The 13,928-nt window shown below is 36.6% G+C and overlaps 1 protein-coding gene across 7 annotated transcripts in view; it reads left to right on the top strand.

Moving 5' to 3' along the window:
• DMXL1 (Dmx like 1) overlaps positions 1-13,928 on the top strand; it is a 133,872-nt gene that overhangs the window by 38,710 nt on the left and 81,234 nt on the right. For all 7 annotated transcript variants that reach the window (XM_042982635.1, XM_042982636.1, XM_007086873.3 and 4 more), the window contains exons 8-13: positions 732-921; positions 2,994-3,162; positions 7,701-7,913; positions 9,976-10,229; positions 10,341-11,025; positions 11,116-11,237. In XM_042982635.1, the coding sequence (XP_042838569.1) occupies positions 732-921; positions 2,994-3,162; positions 7,701-7,913; positions 9,976-10,229; positions 10,341-11,025; positions 11,116-11,237 (1,633 nt within the window). The remainder of the gene's footprint in view (positions 1-731; positions 922-2,993; positions 3,163-7,700; positions 7,914-9,975; positions 10,230-10,340; positions 11,026-11,115; positions 11,238-13,928) is intronic.

A 13,928-nucleotide genomic window follows, 5' to 3' on the forward strand; every position in this document is an offset into this window, starting at 1 on the left:
AGCAAGATATTGTGACTTTTTCTTTCTTCCTTTCCTTTTTTTTTTTTTTTTTGCAGGAGTTCCTCAATAGAATGTAGTCTTTGTTGATATGAGTTCAGCCTTTGAACTCCTCATGCTTATGGGGTTTATTAATATATATGTAATTGATTTTGCTTTTGTGAGTGGAAAGATAGTAAATTCACTGACAGTCAAGAATAAGGAAGGAGGTGGCTACTAATTATTTTATCATGGTTTTTCTTCTCTTGTGCTTCACTGCTTTTGGAATATATTAAGCATGGAGAAAATAAGTATACTAAATAGTGTAGCTTGTTAGTGACCAATGTGCATGAGTCTTCACAGAAAGCAAAAATAAAGCATTATGAAAGAATTCAAATGGTAACCATTCAATGGATAAATCAGAAAATTTTTAAAGAAAATGTGTTTTTCCTTGCTTACTGACTGAGGGATTATGGCATTATCTCAGTCTTTGTTCTTTGGATGTAAGTGAATTTTAGATTCTTAAAAGTACCACATTCTAAGCAGAAAAGAAATAGGTTAGCAGGCATTTGCTGTGATGAGATCAAATACCCACTCAGTTTTAATGGTTTTGACTAAATATATTGCATAAATGTATATTGACATTTCTTCATTGGTACTCCAGTTGTGTGCATTTAAATAATTACAGAAACACTGTAGAATATTATACCGTATGAAATTTATATGTTTGCCTCTAAAATCTTTTTATTCCTCAGGGCTTCTGTATGTAATGTGTTGTTGACTTGCTGCAAAGATAATGTATGTCGTCTGTGGGTAGAGACCTTTTTACCAAATGATTGTTTGCTCTATGGAGGTGACTGCAGCCATTGGACCGAACCAATTAATTTAACAAATAACTTCAAAAGAAATGCTTCTAGTAAAGAACGAATTCAAAATGCTTCAGATGTAAGTGTTTTTATTAGATGTTATTTCCTACAAGTTTTAAAACCCCTTGTACATTGCCTTTTTTGTAACATTCATCCTAGTTAATATTCAAAGTTATATGGTTAGGTATGAAGACATATATGTATATTAGGAAAATGATTCTCAGAAAACTTTATAATTTGTTTCGTTCAAAAAATATTCTTAAGGGGGCGCCTAAATGGCTCAGTCAGTTAAGCATCTGACTCTTGATTTCTGCTCAGGTCCTGAGCTTGCGGTGTGTGGGATCAAGCCCCACATGTGCTCTGCACTGACAGTGGGGAGCCTGCTTGGGATATATTCATTCTCTCTCTCTCTCTCTCTCTCTCTCTCTCTCTCTCTCTCTCTCTCTCTCTCCCTCTCCCCCCTCCCCTGCTCATGCTCTTTCTCTCTCTCTAAATAAATAAATAAATATTAAAAAATATTTTTAAGGATTTGCCTAGAGCATAAACGTACTTATAATTATGAAGTTAATCTTAAGTTAACTAATGATAACAAAAAGATTACAGTTGACTTAGCTAAAATAACAAAGTAAATGAAAATCTGAGAATGCAAAGATTTGACTCTAAAAATAATTTTTTTACATATATATGCATATATGTATATTTGCTGTTGTTCACAGGTTGGGGTGTTTTGTCATAATTATAGGAATGATTAGAATAGTTTATCAGAGGGGCGTGTGGGTGGCTGAGTCGGTTAAGCATCCAGCTTCAGCTCAGGTCATGATCTCAGTTTTGTGAGTTTGAGTCCCATGTCTGTCTCTGTGCTGATAAGCTCAGAGCCCACAACCTCCTTGGGATTCTGTCTGTCTGTCTGTCTGTCTGTCTCTCTCTCTCTCTCTCTCTCTCTCTCCCTCCCTCCCTCCCTCCCTCCCTCCCTCCCTCTCCCCCCCTCCTCCCTCTCTCCACCCCTCCCCCACTCATGCTCTCTCTTCCTTCAAAAATAAACATTAAAAAAAAAGAAGTTTGATTCTATTTTACTAAGTAGTGTGAAAAGTAAAAGTAAATTTTTAATGTGTAGACTAATTGAACATAGACTAATAATACAGTTTCCCATTTTCTTGATATTGAAAACAAAGTGTTCTGAAGTGATTTATCTTTGAATGCTTTGTATGATTATGGAACAACTATTTTTCAAACTTGGAGAGTATTCTCAGGGCTCAGAATATAATTACATATATATTTCTGGGAGACTCAACAAGTAATAGAATGGTTATGTATAATAGCTGAACGAAGTTCTTGACTAGGAATCTGAAGACTCTTGTTCTATGTTTAGGTGACTTTGGGTTCTGTAGAAACTATTATATCATATGAAAGATGTGAATAACAAAATCAGTACTGTCTGCCTTGTGGGTCACATGAAGTGATATCTGAAAAAGCTTTGCAAGTTATGGAATAACATCCTAATGTATGATGGTAATACTATTCAGTGCTTTGTGCTCATAGGGTATAAACTGTGGATGCAAAGGGAACAGTACACATAGAGACATCATTATCCACAGACACGTTGTTAAAGTTCTGTTTTATAAAATTAATTAATTATCAGAAAATAAACCAAATAAAAATCGCAAAGTATTGTGTGATGGTTAAAAGAAATTAGGCAGTTAAGTTCTAAGCTTATTCTTCAAGTTCAAATTTGCTGCACAGAAGTACTGAAAAATATTTGTACATTCAAACTCATCTGAAATAGGGTATTATGAAATAAGTCGGAGAAGGGCAGATACCATATGATTTCACTCATGTGAATTTAAGAAACAAGAAATGAACAAAAAAAGACAAAAAAACAAATGGATTGTTACCAGAGGGGAGTTGGTTGGGGCATGGGTGAATTAGTTGAAGGGGATTAAAAGTACACTTAATCATGAGGAGCACTCAGTAACCAATAGAATTGTTGAATCATTATATTGTACACCTGAAGCTAATATAGCTGTAATTATACTGTAATTGAAAGTTAATTAGAATTAAAAAATGAAATAGGGTATATGTAATGTCAAGCAATCATTATGTAACGATTGTTTTACTTTTAATGATGGTTTTACTTTGTTTTTATTCACACAGGTCAACCTGAGACATTTTCGCAGAGGTCGGAGGAGATCACTTGCTCTTGTAGCACATACTGGATACCTGCCACACCAGCAGGACCCTCATCATGTCCACAGGAATGCTCCCCTGCACGCCAATGCACTTTGCCACTTTCATATTGCAGCCAGCATCAACCCAGCCACAGGTAAGAGAACACTGTTCCAAAAATGTTGCTGGAATTGAGTAAGTTGATTTGGTAACAAATAAGTTATACTTCTAGTTTTGAATAAGTAAAAAATTGGAGGTGACTTGTTCACCTAACTTTGTTATAGCCAGCTCAGTAATGACATAGGATAGGTTTTTGTTTACTTGTTTGCTTTTTAAGGCTATGACTTGGTTTGTGATTTAAAATCTTAAGAAGTCGTAGGGCACCTGGGTGACTCAGTTGTTAAGCATCTGACTTTGGCTCAGGTCATGAGCTCGCATTTCATGAATTCGTGTCCCACATTGGGTTAGCACGAGCCCCACATCTCTGTCTCTCTCTCTGTCTCTGACCCTCCTGGAATTCTCTCACTCTCTCTCTTTCTCTCTCTTTCTCTCTCTTTCTCTCTCTTTCTCTCTCTGCCCCTCGCTCACTTGCGCCCCCTCCCTCTCTCTGAAAAAAAAATTTTTTTTTTTAGTCATTGAGATTCTTAATCAGTTCATTCAAAAGTTGAGATGTTCAGGGAGCCTGGATGGCTCAGTGGGTTAAGCATCCAGCTTTGGCTCAGGTCATGATCTCATGGTTCGAACGTTCGAGCCCTGCATCAGGCTCTGTGCTGACACTTCAAAGCCTGGAGCCTGCTTGAGATTCTGTGTCTCCCTCTCTGCCCCTCCCCCACTCACACTCTGTCTCTCTCTCTCTCTCTCAAAAATAAAGCTTAAAAAAAAAGTTGAGATTTGAGCTAAAACTTAACAGGTTAACACCACAAAGTAGTATTTTGTAACTATTGTATGGTTGTTAAAATAAAACCCTTATGTCTAATGCTTGATTTTAGGAGACATTCCAGAAATAGGGCATAAATATATAGAAGTTGTAAATGGGAATTAAACTTATCTTACTAGTGAGATAATGCACTGTTAGATTAAAAGATCTAGGGTATCTGGATCTTTGAATTTTAAAATTAAAGTGCTCATCATTTCAGTAAATATTTTCTGTGAGTTTAAAAAACAAGTGGTCACAGTTGGGACATTTAAAGCAGAACTAGAATATTACTAGAACTAGAATATTACTGAGAAAAAGATTAAAAACAGTATTTGCGCATGGTAAATACCATCTGTACAGAAAGTGAAAAGTGAAAGCCTCCTTTCACCTGTGCCGTACCTTAGTCCTTGTCTGCCATAGATAAACCCTATTGAGTTTTTGTATATTTGCAGATACCCTTATGCATAAAGTAAACCTATTTTCATATAGTATACTGGATTGTTGCTGTACTATTGCATTCTTCAAGGAAAAATAGCAATAAATATGGTTCATTAGTTACCTGAATCAAAGTGAGAAGTGCTCTGGTAAGTTAAATATAGGGATATTTACAGAAGGAGTAAAGAGTATTTACTGGCAAATTTGGTTAACAACAGTCCCAGCTCTAAAATAATTCATGAGCCAAGAAAATGAAAGGGGACAATATTGAACTATTTTTTTTTAAATGTTGATTCATTTTGAGAGAGACAATGTGCAAGCCCAGGAGCAGTAGAGAGAGAGGGAGAAAATCCCAAGCAGGTTCTGAGCTCCCAACCCAGAGCCCCACGTGGGGTTCAGTCTCATAAACCATGAGATCATGACCTGAGCTAAAATCAAGAGTCAGATGTTTAACCGACAGAGTCACCTGGGGGTCCTGACACTGAACTAGTTTTATGAAAACATTACCTAGGCTTGGGAAATACCATTACCTTTATCAAAAAACATATACTGACAGTGCTTGTAATACCCACAGGCAACTCTGAGATCACTGGAATAGTTTTGAAAGTCTCTTCTGAATGAAGGACAACATGTTGAGAATAAAGAAAGCTTGGATTCTTGCTTTAATGGAAAAGTCTGAGTTGTTACAGAAAATAAACACTAAGTTTCAATGTAGCATCTCCTTGATGACCTTCCAATAAGAAAAACTCTAAAACTTTCTTTTAGAGTGTAGGTCCTTAATGAAAAGCCATTATGAATATAACAAATCAAAGCAAAATAATATTATTAGCAGCTAGATTAGACACCATGGAGATCTTCTTTTCCCACCTTAGACCTTTTGGAATGACCTTTCTGGATGTTGTGTTTGTTATTCAAGGCCAAACTCTTAGAGCTTCCCTTATTTGCCCATCCATAGATAAAGGAAAGGAGCTCATAGAGAATGTTCTCTTAATACCCATTCCCTGAAGATCTCTCATAAAAAAATGGCTTTAATGAAATTCTTTGAGGTCAGGAGACAGAAGAAATGTAAGTTTCGTCTTAACCCAGAATGCTTCTGTTAAAAGTCTCCATTAGCCTCTCCTTCTTGTGTGTTTAACAGCTAGGTCTGTGATCTCCTAGAGGCATTGCCAATCTCTCTTGTGTTGATTGTTGCTTGAAAATCAGAAAATCATACTCATTAGGATTCTTAGGGCACTCTCGCATTCCCTGACACTAATATATAGGCACCTAGGGGTGGTAGAACTGGCAATATAATACCTCAAGACTTTTATTGAGTGTTTGGTCTGTGCCATTATAGCAACCAGAGATATGGTAGGAGCTGGAGGTACAGTGGTAATAGAAACAGATGTGATCCTTGCTTTCATGAAGCATATAATCAGGAGGGAAGAGATAGATGCTAATCAGATAATTACAGTAATGAATGTACAGTTATAAACAGAGTTCCTGGATTGGATATATCTGTCAACTCTTAGAATTTGCCTCCAGCAGAAGGGGTAGGAGAAAGGTTTTTTTTATTCTTCATTTTATCATTCATCCTCTGTAATACTGTTTTCATTGGTGTCTGACACAGGTCATTAATTCAAATTATTTATCTCTCCCTTAAAAAAATCAATAAATTTGTTCTGTGGAAAATTGTTAACCTTTTGTGAATCCAATCTAGCCTTTACTGTTTAGCAGATATCTGCATGATCTAGATTTAGGTTTGATTTAATATGATAGACAAATTTTTCTTCACCTTTATATTAATTAGGGACTATCATTTGTCACATTCTACTCTGAATTTGTACGTCAGTATACTGAATTTAGCAATTAGATGAAAAGTACTACCAAGAAAGAATTTTTTTTAGCTGAGTTCGTTTGTCTTAAATGCCTTGCTTGAGTACAAGATAGGGATCTCAGTTTCTCCTTTACAACTTGAATCTTGATGCTAATAAATAGAATTATCTAGCTTAGAGTTAGGTACATCATTTAAAAAGTTACTGTCAGTCTCTAAATTAAAAAGTGGTTAAAATCAAGATAAATATATCACTTGTTCCTCTGACATCATATTGATGGAATTTTTTTTTGGTAGATTAGGTTAAAAGAGATTTCTTACCAGTTTGTATGTAAATTAAGGACACTTTCCTATTAACTATCCACAAATCACAGATTTATTTCTTAATGAAAATATTTTTTGAATTAAAGAAGATATCTGAAAAACAAATAATCCAGTGAAGAAATGGGCAGAAAACATGAATAGACACTTCTCTAAAGAAGACATTCAGATGGCCAGCAGGCACATGAAAAGATGCTCACCGTCACTCCTCATCGGGGAAATACAAATCAAAACCACACTGAGATATCACCTCACACCAGAGTGGCTCAAATGAACAAATCAGGAGACTACAGATGCTGGAGAGGATGTGGAGAAACGGGAACCCTCTTGCACTGTTGGTGGGAATGCAAATTGGTGCAGCCGCTCTGGAAAACAGTGTGGAGGTTCCTCAAAAAATTAAAAATAAAGCTACCCTACAACCCAGCAATAGCACTGCTAGGAATTTACCCAAGGAATACTGGAGTGCTGATGCATAGGGGCACTTGTACCCCAATGTTTATAGCAGCACTTTCAACAATAGCCAAATTATGGAACGAGCCAAAATGTCCATCAACTGATGAATAGATAAAGAAATTGTGGTTTATATACACAATGGAATACTACGTGGCAGTGAGAAAGAATGAAATACGGCCTTTTGTAGCAACGTGGATGGAACTGGAGAGTGTTATGCTGAGTGAAATAAGTCATACAGAAAAAGACAGATACCATATGTTTTCACTCTTATGTGGATCCTGAGAAACTTAAGACCATGGAGGAGGGGAAGAAAGAAAAAAAGTTAGAGAGGGAGGGAGCCAAAGCATAGGAGACTCTTAAAAACTAAGAATAAACTGAGGGTTGATGGGGGGTGGGAGGGAGGGGAAAGTGAGTGATGGGCATTGAGGAGGGCACCTGTTGGGATCAGCACTAGGTGTTGTATGGAAACCAATTTGACAATAAATTTCATATTAAAAAAGATAATAAAATATCTGTATGTGTATATAAATTATGCTATAGGACCTAGAATACATAATTGTTTTCCTTTATAATAGGCATGTTAAATTTATCATTTAAAGCTGTTGTTACTAATAATCGTGGCAAACATTATATTGGGAATCTTATTTAAAATGTGTTACAGAAGTGTAAAGATAAATGTAATAGTTAATAGTAAAAATATGAGACCTGAATATTGTGTATGATAGAAATATTGTGTGTGTTTTGTTGTTCTTTATAGACATTCCACTTCTTCCTTCTATCACATCTCTAAGTCTAAGTGACAATAATGAGAAGAGTGGGCCTTTTGTGGTACACTGGCTGAACAACAAAGAGTTGCATTTTACTTTGTCCATGGAAGTATTTTTACAGCAACTTAGAAAAAGTTTTGAACAGCCATCTTCTGAGCCCAGTGTAGAAGACTCTAATCAGGCAGACGTAAAATCTGATGAAGGTAAAGCTTTAACAAGGATTAAAAAAAAAAAAAAAATGTCAAGTTTTGTTGAGAATAGCTAAATTGTCTATATTTGGCTAAAACTAGCTCCTGTCAGAAACTCAGAATTTCAGTGGTGTAATACAGATTTGGAGTAGCTCATTTAATAATCCAGCTCATTTAACATTCCTGTTGCAAGTGGCTTTCTTTTATGGGATGATAGAGGCTCAGGATTCTCCATACTTACGCTCTTGTCAGCCCCTAGGGCCTTGTTACTTAAAGGACTACGTGTGGCCTAGTAGCATTGACATTACCTGAGGCTTGTTAGAAATGCACGATCTTTAAGAATCTGCAATTCAGTGAAATCCTCAGGTGATTGTACTAGGGCCTTAAAGTCTGCATTCAGCCTCAGGTAGGTTGGGAGCTGGAAGAGTCTGCGGAGGGGGATAAGGTTTAGCTGTTTCTCAACATCTTTAACTCAGAATTGGCACAGATCACAAACATTTATATTCTAATTTAACTGGCAAAGACTAGTCATAAGGCCCATGCAGTCCCTGACTGGGTGGTCATTCTATACTGAGGACTAGGAAGCATGAGTTTGTGGTGGGTAGCTAGCCATCTCTGCTACAGTTTGTAGTTCATAAATATTTCTGTTTTCAAAAAGTTTTGTTTTGATTATAAGGTTGTATGGGCTCATTAAAAAAAAAGAAATCAAACAGTACAGTTAGGAAAATAATTGTATATTGTATGAGTGTACTTCCAAGATCTATTCTTTTCTGTGCTCATACAAACATACATATGGTTGTTGTTGTTTTAAGTTGTGCTGTAGGTATTCATTTTTTAAACAAAAACACTGATCTACCTGTAGCTTGCTTTTTAAATTCACTTATGGGCCCTTTTCCATCTCATGATTTTTACCAGCTCTTGATTATTCCTTACCAAGAGAAAATTTGAGTATTTTCTCTTTGATTGACATTTAAATTGATTTAAGTTATTTTTCACTATACTGATCATGGTACAATGACACATCTTTTAATCTTCCTGTGAATTTTTACATAAGAGGATTTCCAGATACAGAATTGCCAGAGAGTGTGGACATTTTAGATTTCAATAACTTTTGCCAAATTACCCTCCAGAAGTGTTTATAATACCCTTTTCTAATAGATCCACATAACCTTTTTTCACATCCTTGCCAACACTGGAGCTTTTCATTATATTTCATAATATTTTTGCCACTTGATAAGGGGAAAATGGTATCTTGTTTTACATGTCATTTTCTTGGGGCAAATTGAATAGAATTATTTTAGCTCTTCTGTGGTATGCCTCTTCCTGCTTTTTGCCTATTTTTCTGTTAAATTTTTTTTCTTAATAATTTGTATGTCTTAACAAATTTTTTAAATCTGATAAACAGTCTTACCATTTTTTGAGTCTCTCTTAAGAACGGCTCTATTTTCCTAACCAAGAGTAGAGGCCAGGATTTTTGAAATAGAGGTCACCCAATATGCATATGTGCCTGTTTTAATAGTTCAGTATAGCAGTTTTAGTTACCTGTGTTATTGAAGGAAATCTGGAAATTGCACTTTAAGTGTATTCCTTTAAAATAGTTTCTTTAAGGTGTCCTATCAGTTATGAGTGTATACACCTAGAGCATCACTAGTACAGTGGACTCATGTTTTTAAAAATCTAATATTATGAAGAAAATACAAATTGCATTCCAATAATATATTTCAGCCCAGAATTATATCCCCTGTTCTAACTCCTTGATTTTACTGTGAGAAAAACTAAGGTCCAGACAAGTAGTATGTTTTACTTCTGAGTAAATTGTGGTACAACCAGTTTTGCTATTTTCTAGTCCAGTATTAGTACTCTACCATTAATCCACTGAGTCAGTCCTATAGGCTTTCTAGAGTTAACTCTAATGGTCTTATATTCCTGGAGCGAAGTTATTTTTAAAAAGGAGCCACTTTCTTTTTTATAGGAAAGCTGTTATGTTTTTAATCTTGAATGTATTTACAAAGGTGTTTCTTAATTTATAGTAATAGCTTAATTGTATTTACTGGGTCATGAATTCTTTTGCTCATAGAAATGGATGATGGTGTTGATGATCTGAAAGCAAATCATGAAAAAAAAGAATTGGGCAGTGATAAAATGGTACCAAATTCAAGTTTTGTACCATTACCCTCCGCTGCCATTGATCATCAGATTGAAGTACTTCTGTCTGAATGGAGTAAAAATGCAGACATGCTATTCAGTATTCATCCCATGGATGGTTCTTTGCTGGTTTGGCATGTGGATTGGCTGGACGAATACCAGCCTGGTATGTTTCGTCAAGTCCAGGTACTATTATTACAATCTCTGGAGAGCTACTTCTTGTTAAATGTGGGTACTGTTTTGTAATACCTCTTTTTATTATTTCATATGTTCTAATGCTTGCTTTCTTAATTCTAGGTGTCCTTTGTTTCCAGAATTCCTGTAGCTTTCCCCACAGGTGATGCAAACTCTCTCTGTAAAAGCATAGTGATGTATGCCTGCACCAAGAATGTTGACTTGGCTATTCAGCAAGGAAAACAAAAACCTTCTAGTCTCACTCGGTCCACATCAATGCTAATCTCCTCTGGTCACAGTAAATCAACTAATAGTTTAAAATTAAGTATTTTTACCCCTAATGTTATGATGATCTCAAAGCATGCTGATGGCTCTCTGAATCAGTGGCTGGTCAGTTTTGCTGAAGAATCTGCTTTTTCTACAGTTCTCAGTATTTCTCATAAATCCAGATATTGTGGTCATCGGTTTCATCTTAACGATTTAGCTTGCCATTCAGTATTACCGTTACTGCTGACGACGTCACACCATAATGCACTAAGGACACCGGATGTCGATAACCAAAAGCAACCTCATGATCCCGTAAATATTGAAGAATGTTCTGTGGCACAACAGAATAAAAGCAGCATTGATGTGACATTTCAGGATCCCAATGCAGTTTATAGTGAGCTTATTCTTTGGAGGGTTGATCCCGTTGGGCCATTGTCTTTTTCTGGAGGTGTTTCTGAACTGGCCCGGATTAATTCTCTACATGTTTCTGCATTTTCCAATGTGGCGTGGCTGCCCACTCTTATACCCAGCTACTGTCTAGGTGAGCTTTCTAATTCTTATTGAAGAGATTTAGATTTTCTGACATTATTATTTAAGGGTTAAATTGTAAGTGTCCGTAAATACTTTCTAGGTGCATACTGCAACTCTCCTAGTGCATGCTTTGTAGCAAGCGATGGGCAGTATCTGAGATTATATGAAGCTGTTATTGATGCCAAGAAACTTCTATATGAGCTTTCCAATCCTGAAATTTCTGTAAGTAAATGGCTTTTAAAATTAAGTGTATAGTATGATGTTTTTAGATAAGTAATTTATATTTATTGGGCATGTTCTAGAATTGTGACATACAATTTGTAGTAAATAGATGTATATTTTCTAGTTATTTCATTTTTTTCACATTTGTAAGGTACCATTATAGTGATTCTTAGCTTCTTTAAAAAGAAACCATTTCTTTTATTCATTCCAAAAGTAAAGTCTGGTTTCCTACAATATGTGTTTCTCTAATGCTTCTTTGCTCAGAAATGAATGAGGATGATTGGCAGGATAAATGTGGAAGTTCTGTTGATTCACCTGTAGTGTTTTCAAGACACTGGGAGCTGGAGTAGCAGCAGTAGAATTTTAATCTTAAACCACGAAAGAAAAAAGCTCTCAACTTCGTTGCAGTTCAGTTATTGTCCTTTCAACTCATCACAAAGCCTTTGTCTTATGATAGGTGGTGCTTCTTCCTCTACACAGCTAATAGCAACCCACCAGCAAGCCAGCATTTCCACTCTTGGGTTTGGTGTTTTTAAATGAACCCTGAGGTAACCTTCAACCTCACTGAGCTTATTGTTCAGGGAATTCAAGCCATCTCCTCAGCTACCAGTTAACGTTTTTGTTAATGTTCTAGTTATATAATTGCATAGCGTCACGGGTCTGCTCCAATCCTGTTTTTTTCCTAAGTTATTTTTAATGTGTGGTTTTCCAGAATGCAGGGTTTTTCAAAACACATACAAGAGTGTTATAGGAGAAACACGCATATTTATTGAGGGCCTTCTATTTTTCAGGTATTATTTAAATGCTAGGAATTTAGATGTGAAGAGAGCAGACAAAAATCTGAGCTTACATTCTAGTGAAGGGCTATAGGAAAAAAGGTAAAAATATATTAATAAATACTGTGGAGAGAAACCATGTCGCAGAAGTAGTAGAGAATGCCAAATAAGGGGCTGGTCAGGATAAGCCTTACAGAGAAGGTACCGTTTGAGAAAGGATCTAATGGAGATGAAGGAGCTAGCTATGTGAATATTTAGAGAAAGAGTATGTTAGGAAGAGGAACAGCTAGTGCAAAGATGCTGAGGTCAGAGCATGTTTAGTATGTACAGGAGCAGCAAGGAGGATATTGTGACTGGAGCTGAGTAAGTGAGGTGGAACGTAGTCAGGGATAAAGTTGGAAAATCAGCCTGGCCAGATCATACAATGGGCTGTATGGCCCATTTTGGTAACTTTGGCTTTTAATCTGAAGAACATGGAAACCATTGACAGATTGATGTGATCTTAGGTTTTGAAAGGATTTCTCTTGCTGTTGTATAGATTAGACATAGGAGCAGAAGTGGAATCAGAAAGGCCAATCCAAGAATCTTTATAGTAGTCCAAGAGACAGTCTCAAAGGGGCTTGTAATGGTAGCAAGTGGTAGTGATAAAGATGGTAAGATTTGGACCAATCTTAACAGTGTGGAGGTTCCTCAAAAAATTAAAAGTAGAACTACCCTATGACCCAGCAATAGCACTGCTAGGAATCTACCCAAAGATACAGAAGTGCTAATGCATAGGGGCACATGTACCTCAATGTTTATAACAGCACTTTCAACAATAACCAAATTATGGAAAAAGCCTAAATGTCCATCAACTGACGAATGGATAAAGAAGATGTGGTTTATGTATACAAAGGAATACTACTTGGCAATGAGAAGGAATGAAATCTGGCCATTTGCAACAACTGGAGGGCATTATGCTAAGTGAAATAAGCCAGGCAAAGAAAGACAGATACCATATGTTTTCACTCATATGTGGATCCTGAGAAACTCAACAGAAGACCAGGGGGGAGGGGAAGGGGGAAAAATAAAGTTACAGAGAGAGAGGGAGGCAAACCGTAAGAGACTCTTAAATTCTGAGAACAAACTGAGGGTTGTTGGGGGGTGCAGGGGAGGTGAAAGTGGGTGATGGGCAGGGAAGAGGGCAGTTGTTGGGATGAGCACTGGGTGTTGTATGGAAACCAATTTGACAAGAAATTATATTTAAAAAAAAAGAATTGGACAAATCTGGATGTGGTTTGAACATCAAATAGGCAAGATTGAACTGGATTCGGGCTTGTATGAGCAAAAGAGGATGATGCCCCACATTTGTGTGTGAGCACAAGGAAGAATAGAATGACCTTGAGTTGAGAAGAATGTATAAGTAGCAGATTTTGAAGAGCATGGATTTTTGAGAGCCTGGTGTTGGACATGTTAATGTTGAGATGACTGTTTGACACCTAGGAGACCTAGTAAGCTAGTCTGTAGTTTAGAGGGAAGCCCAGTCTGAAGATATAAAATGAGTAGTTGTCAGAATATAAATTTAAAAGCATGGAGCTGAATGAGATCACTGAAGAAAAGGAGAAGTGATAGGATTGAACCCTGGAGCATGCCATTGTTGAAAGTGGGGTAAATGTGGTGTATAGTGGAAGCCGAGTGAAGACAGTTCAAGAAGGGAGTGATCACCAGAATCAAATGCTGCTCATAGATTAAGTGTGTTGAAGATCAAATTTAACAATGTGACCTTGACTAGAGTAGTCAGGACATAAGTAGCTTGAGAAATCAGCATATAGCCATAATATATCAGCTTGTTTCTTTAGCTCCATCTTTCTTACCTCAAAATTAATCCCCGAAGGGACACCTGGGTGGCTCAGTTGGTTAAGCGTCCAACTTCAGC

The sequence above is a fragment of the Panthera tigris genome, chromosome A1 (genome assembly GCF_018350195.1).
Source record: "Panthera tigris isolate Pti1 chromosome A1, P.tigris_Pti1_mat1.1, whole genome shotgun sequence".
NCBI lineage: Eukaryota > Metazoa > Chordata > Mammalia > Carnivora > Felidae > Panthera > Panthera tigris.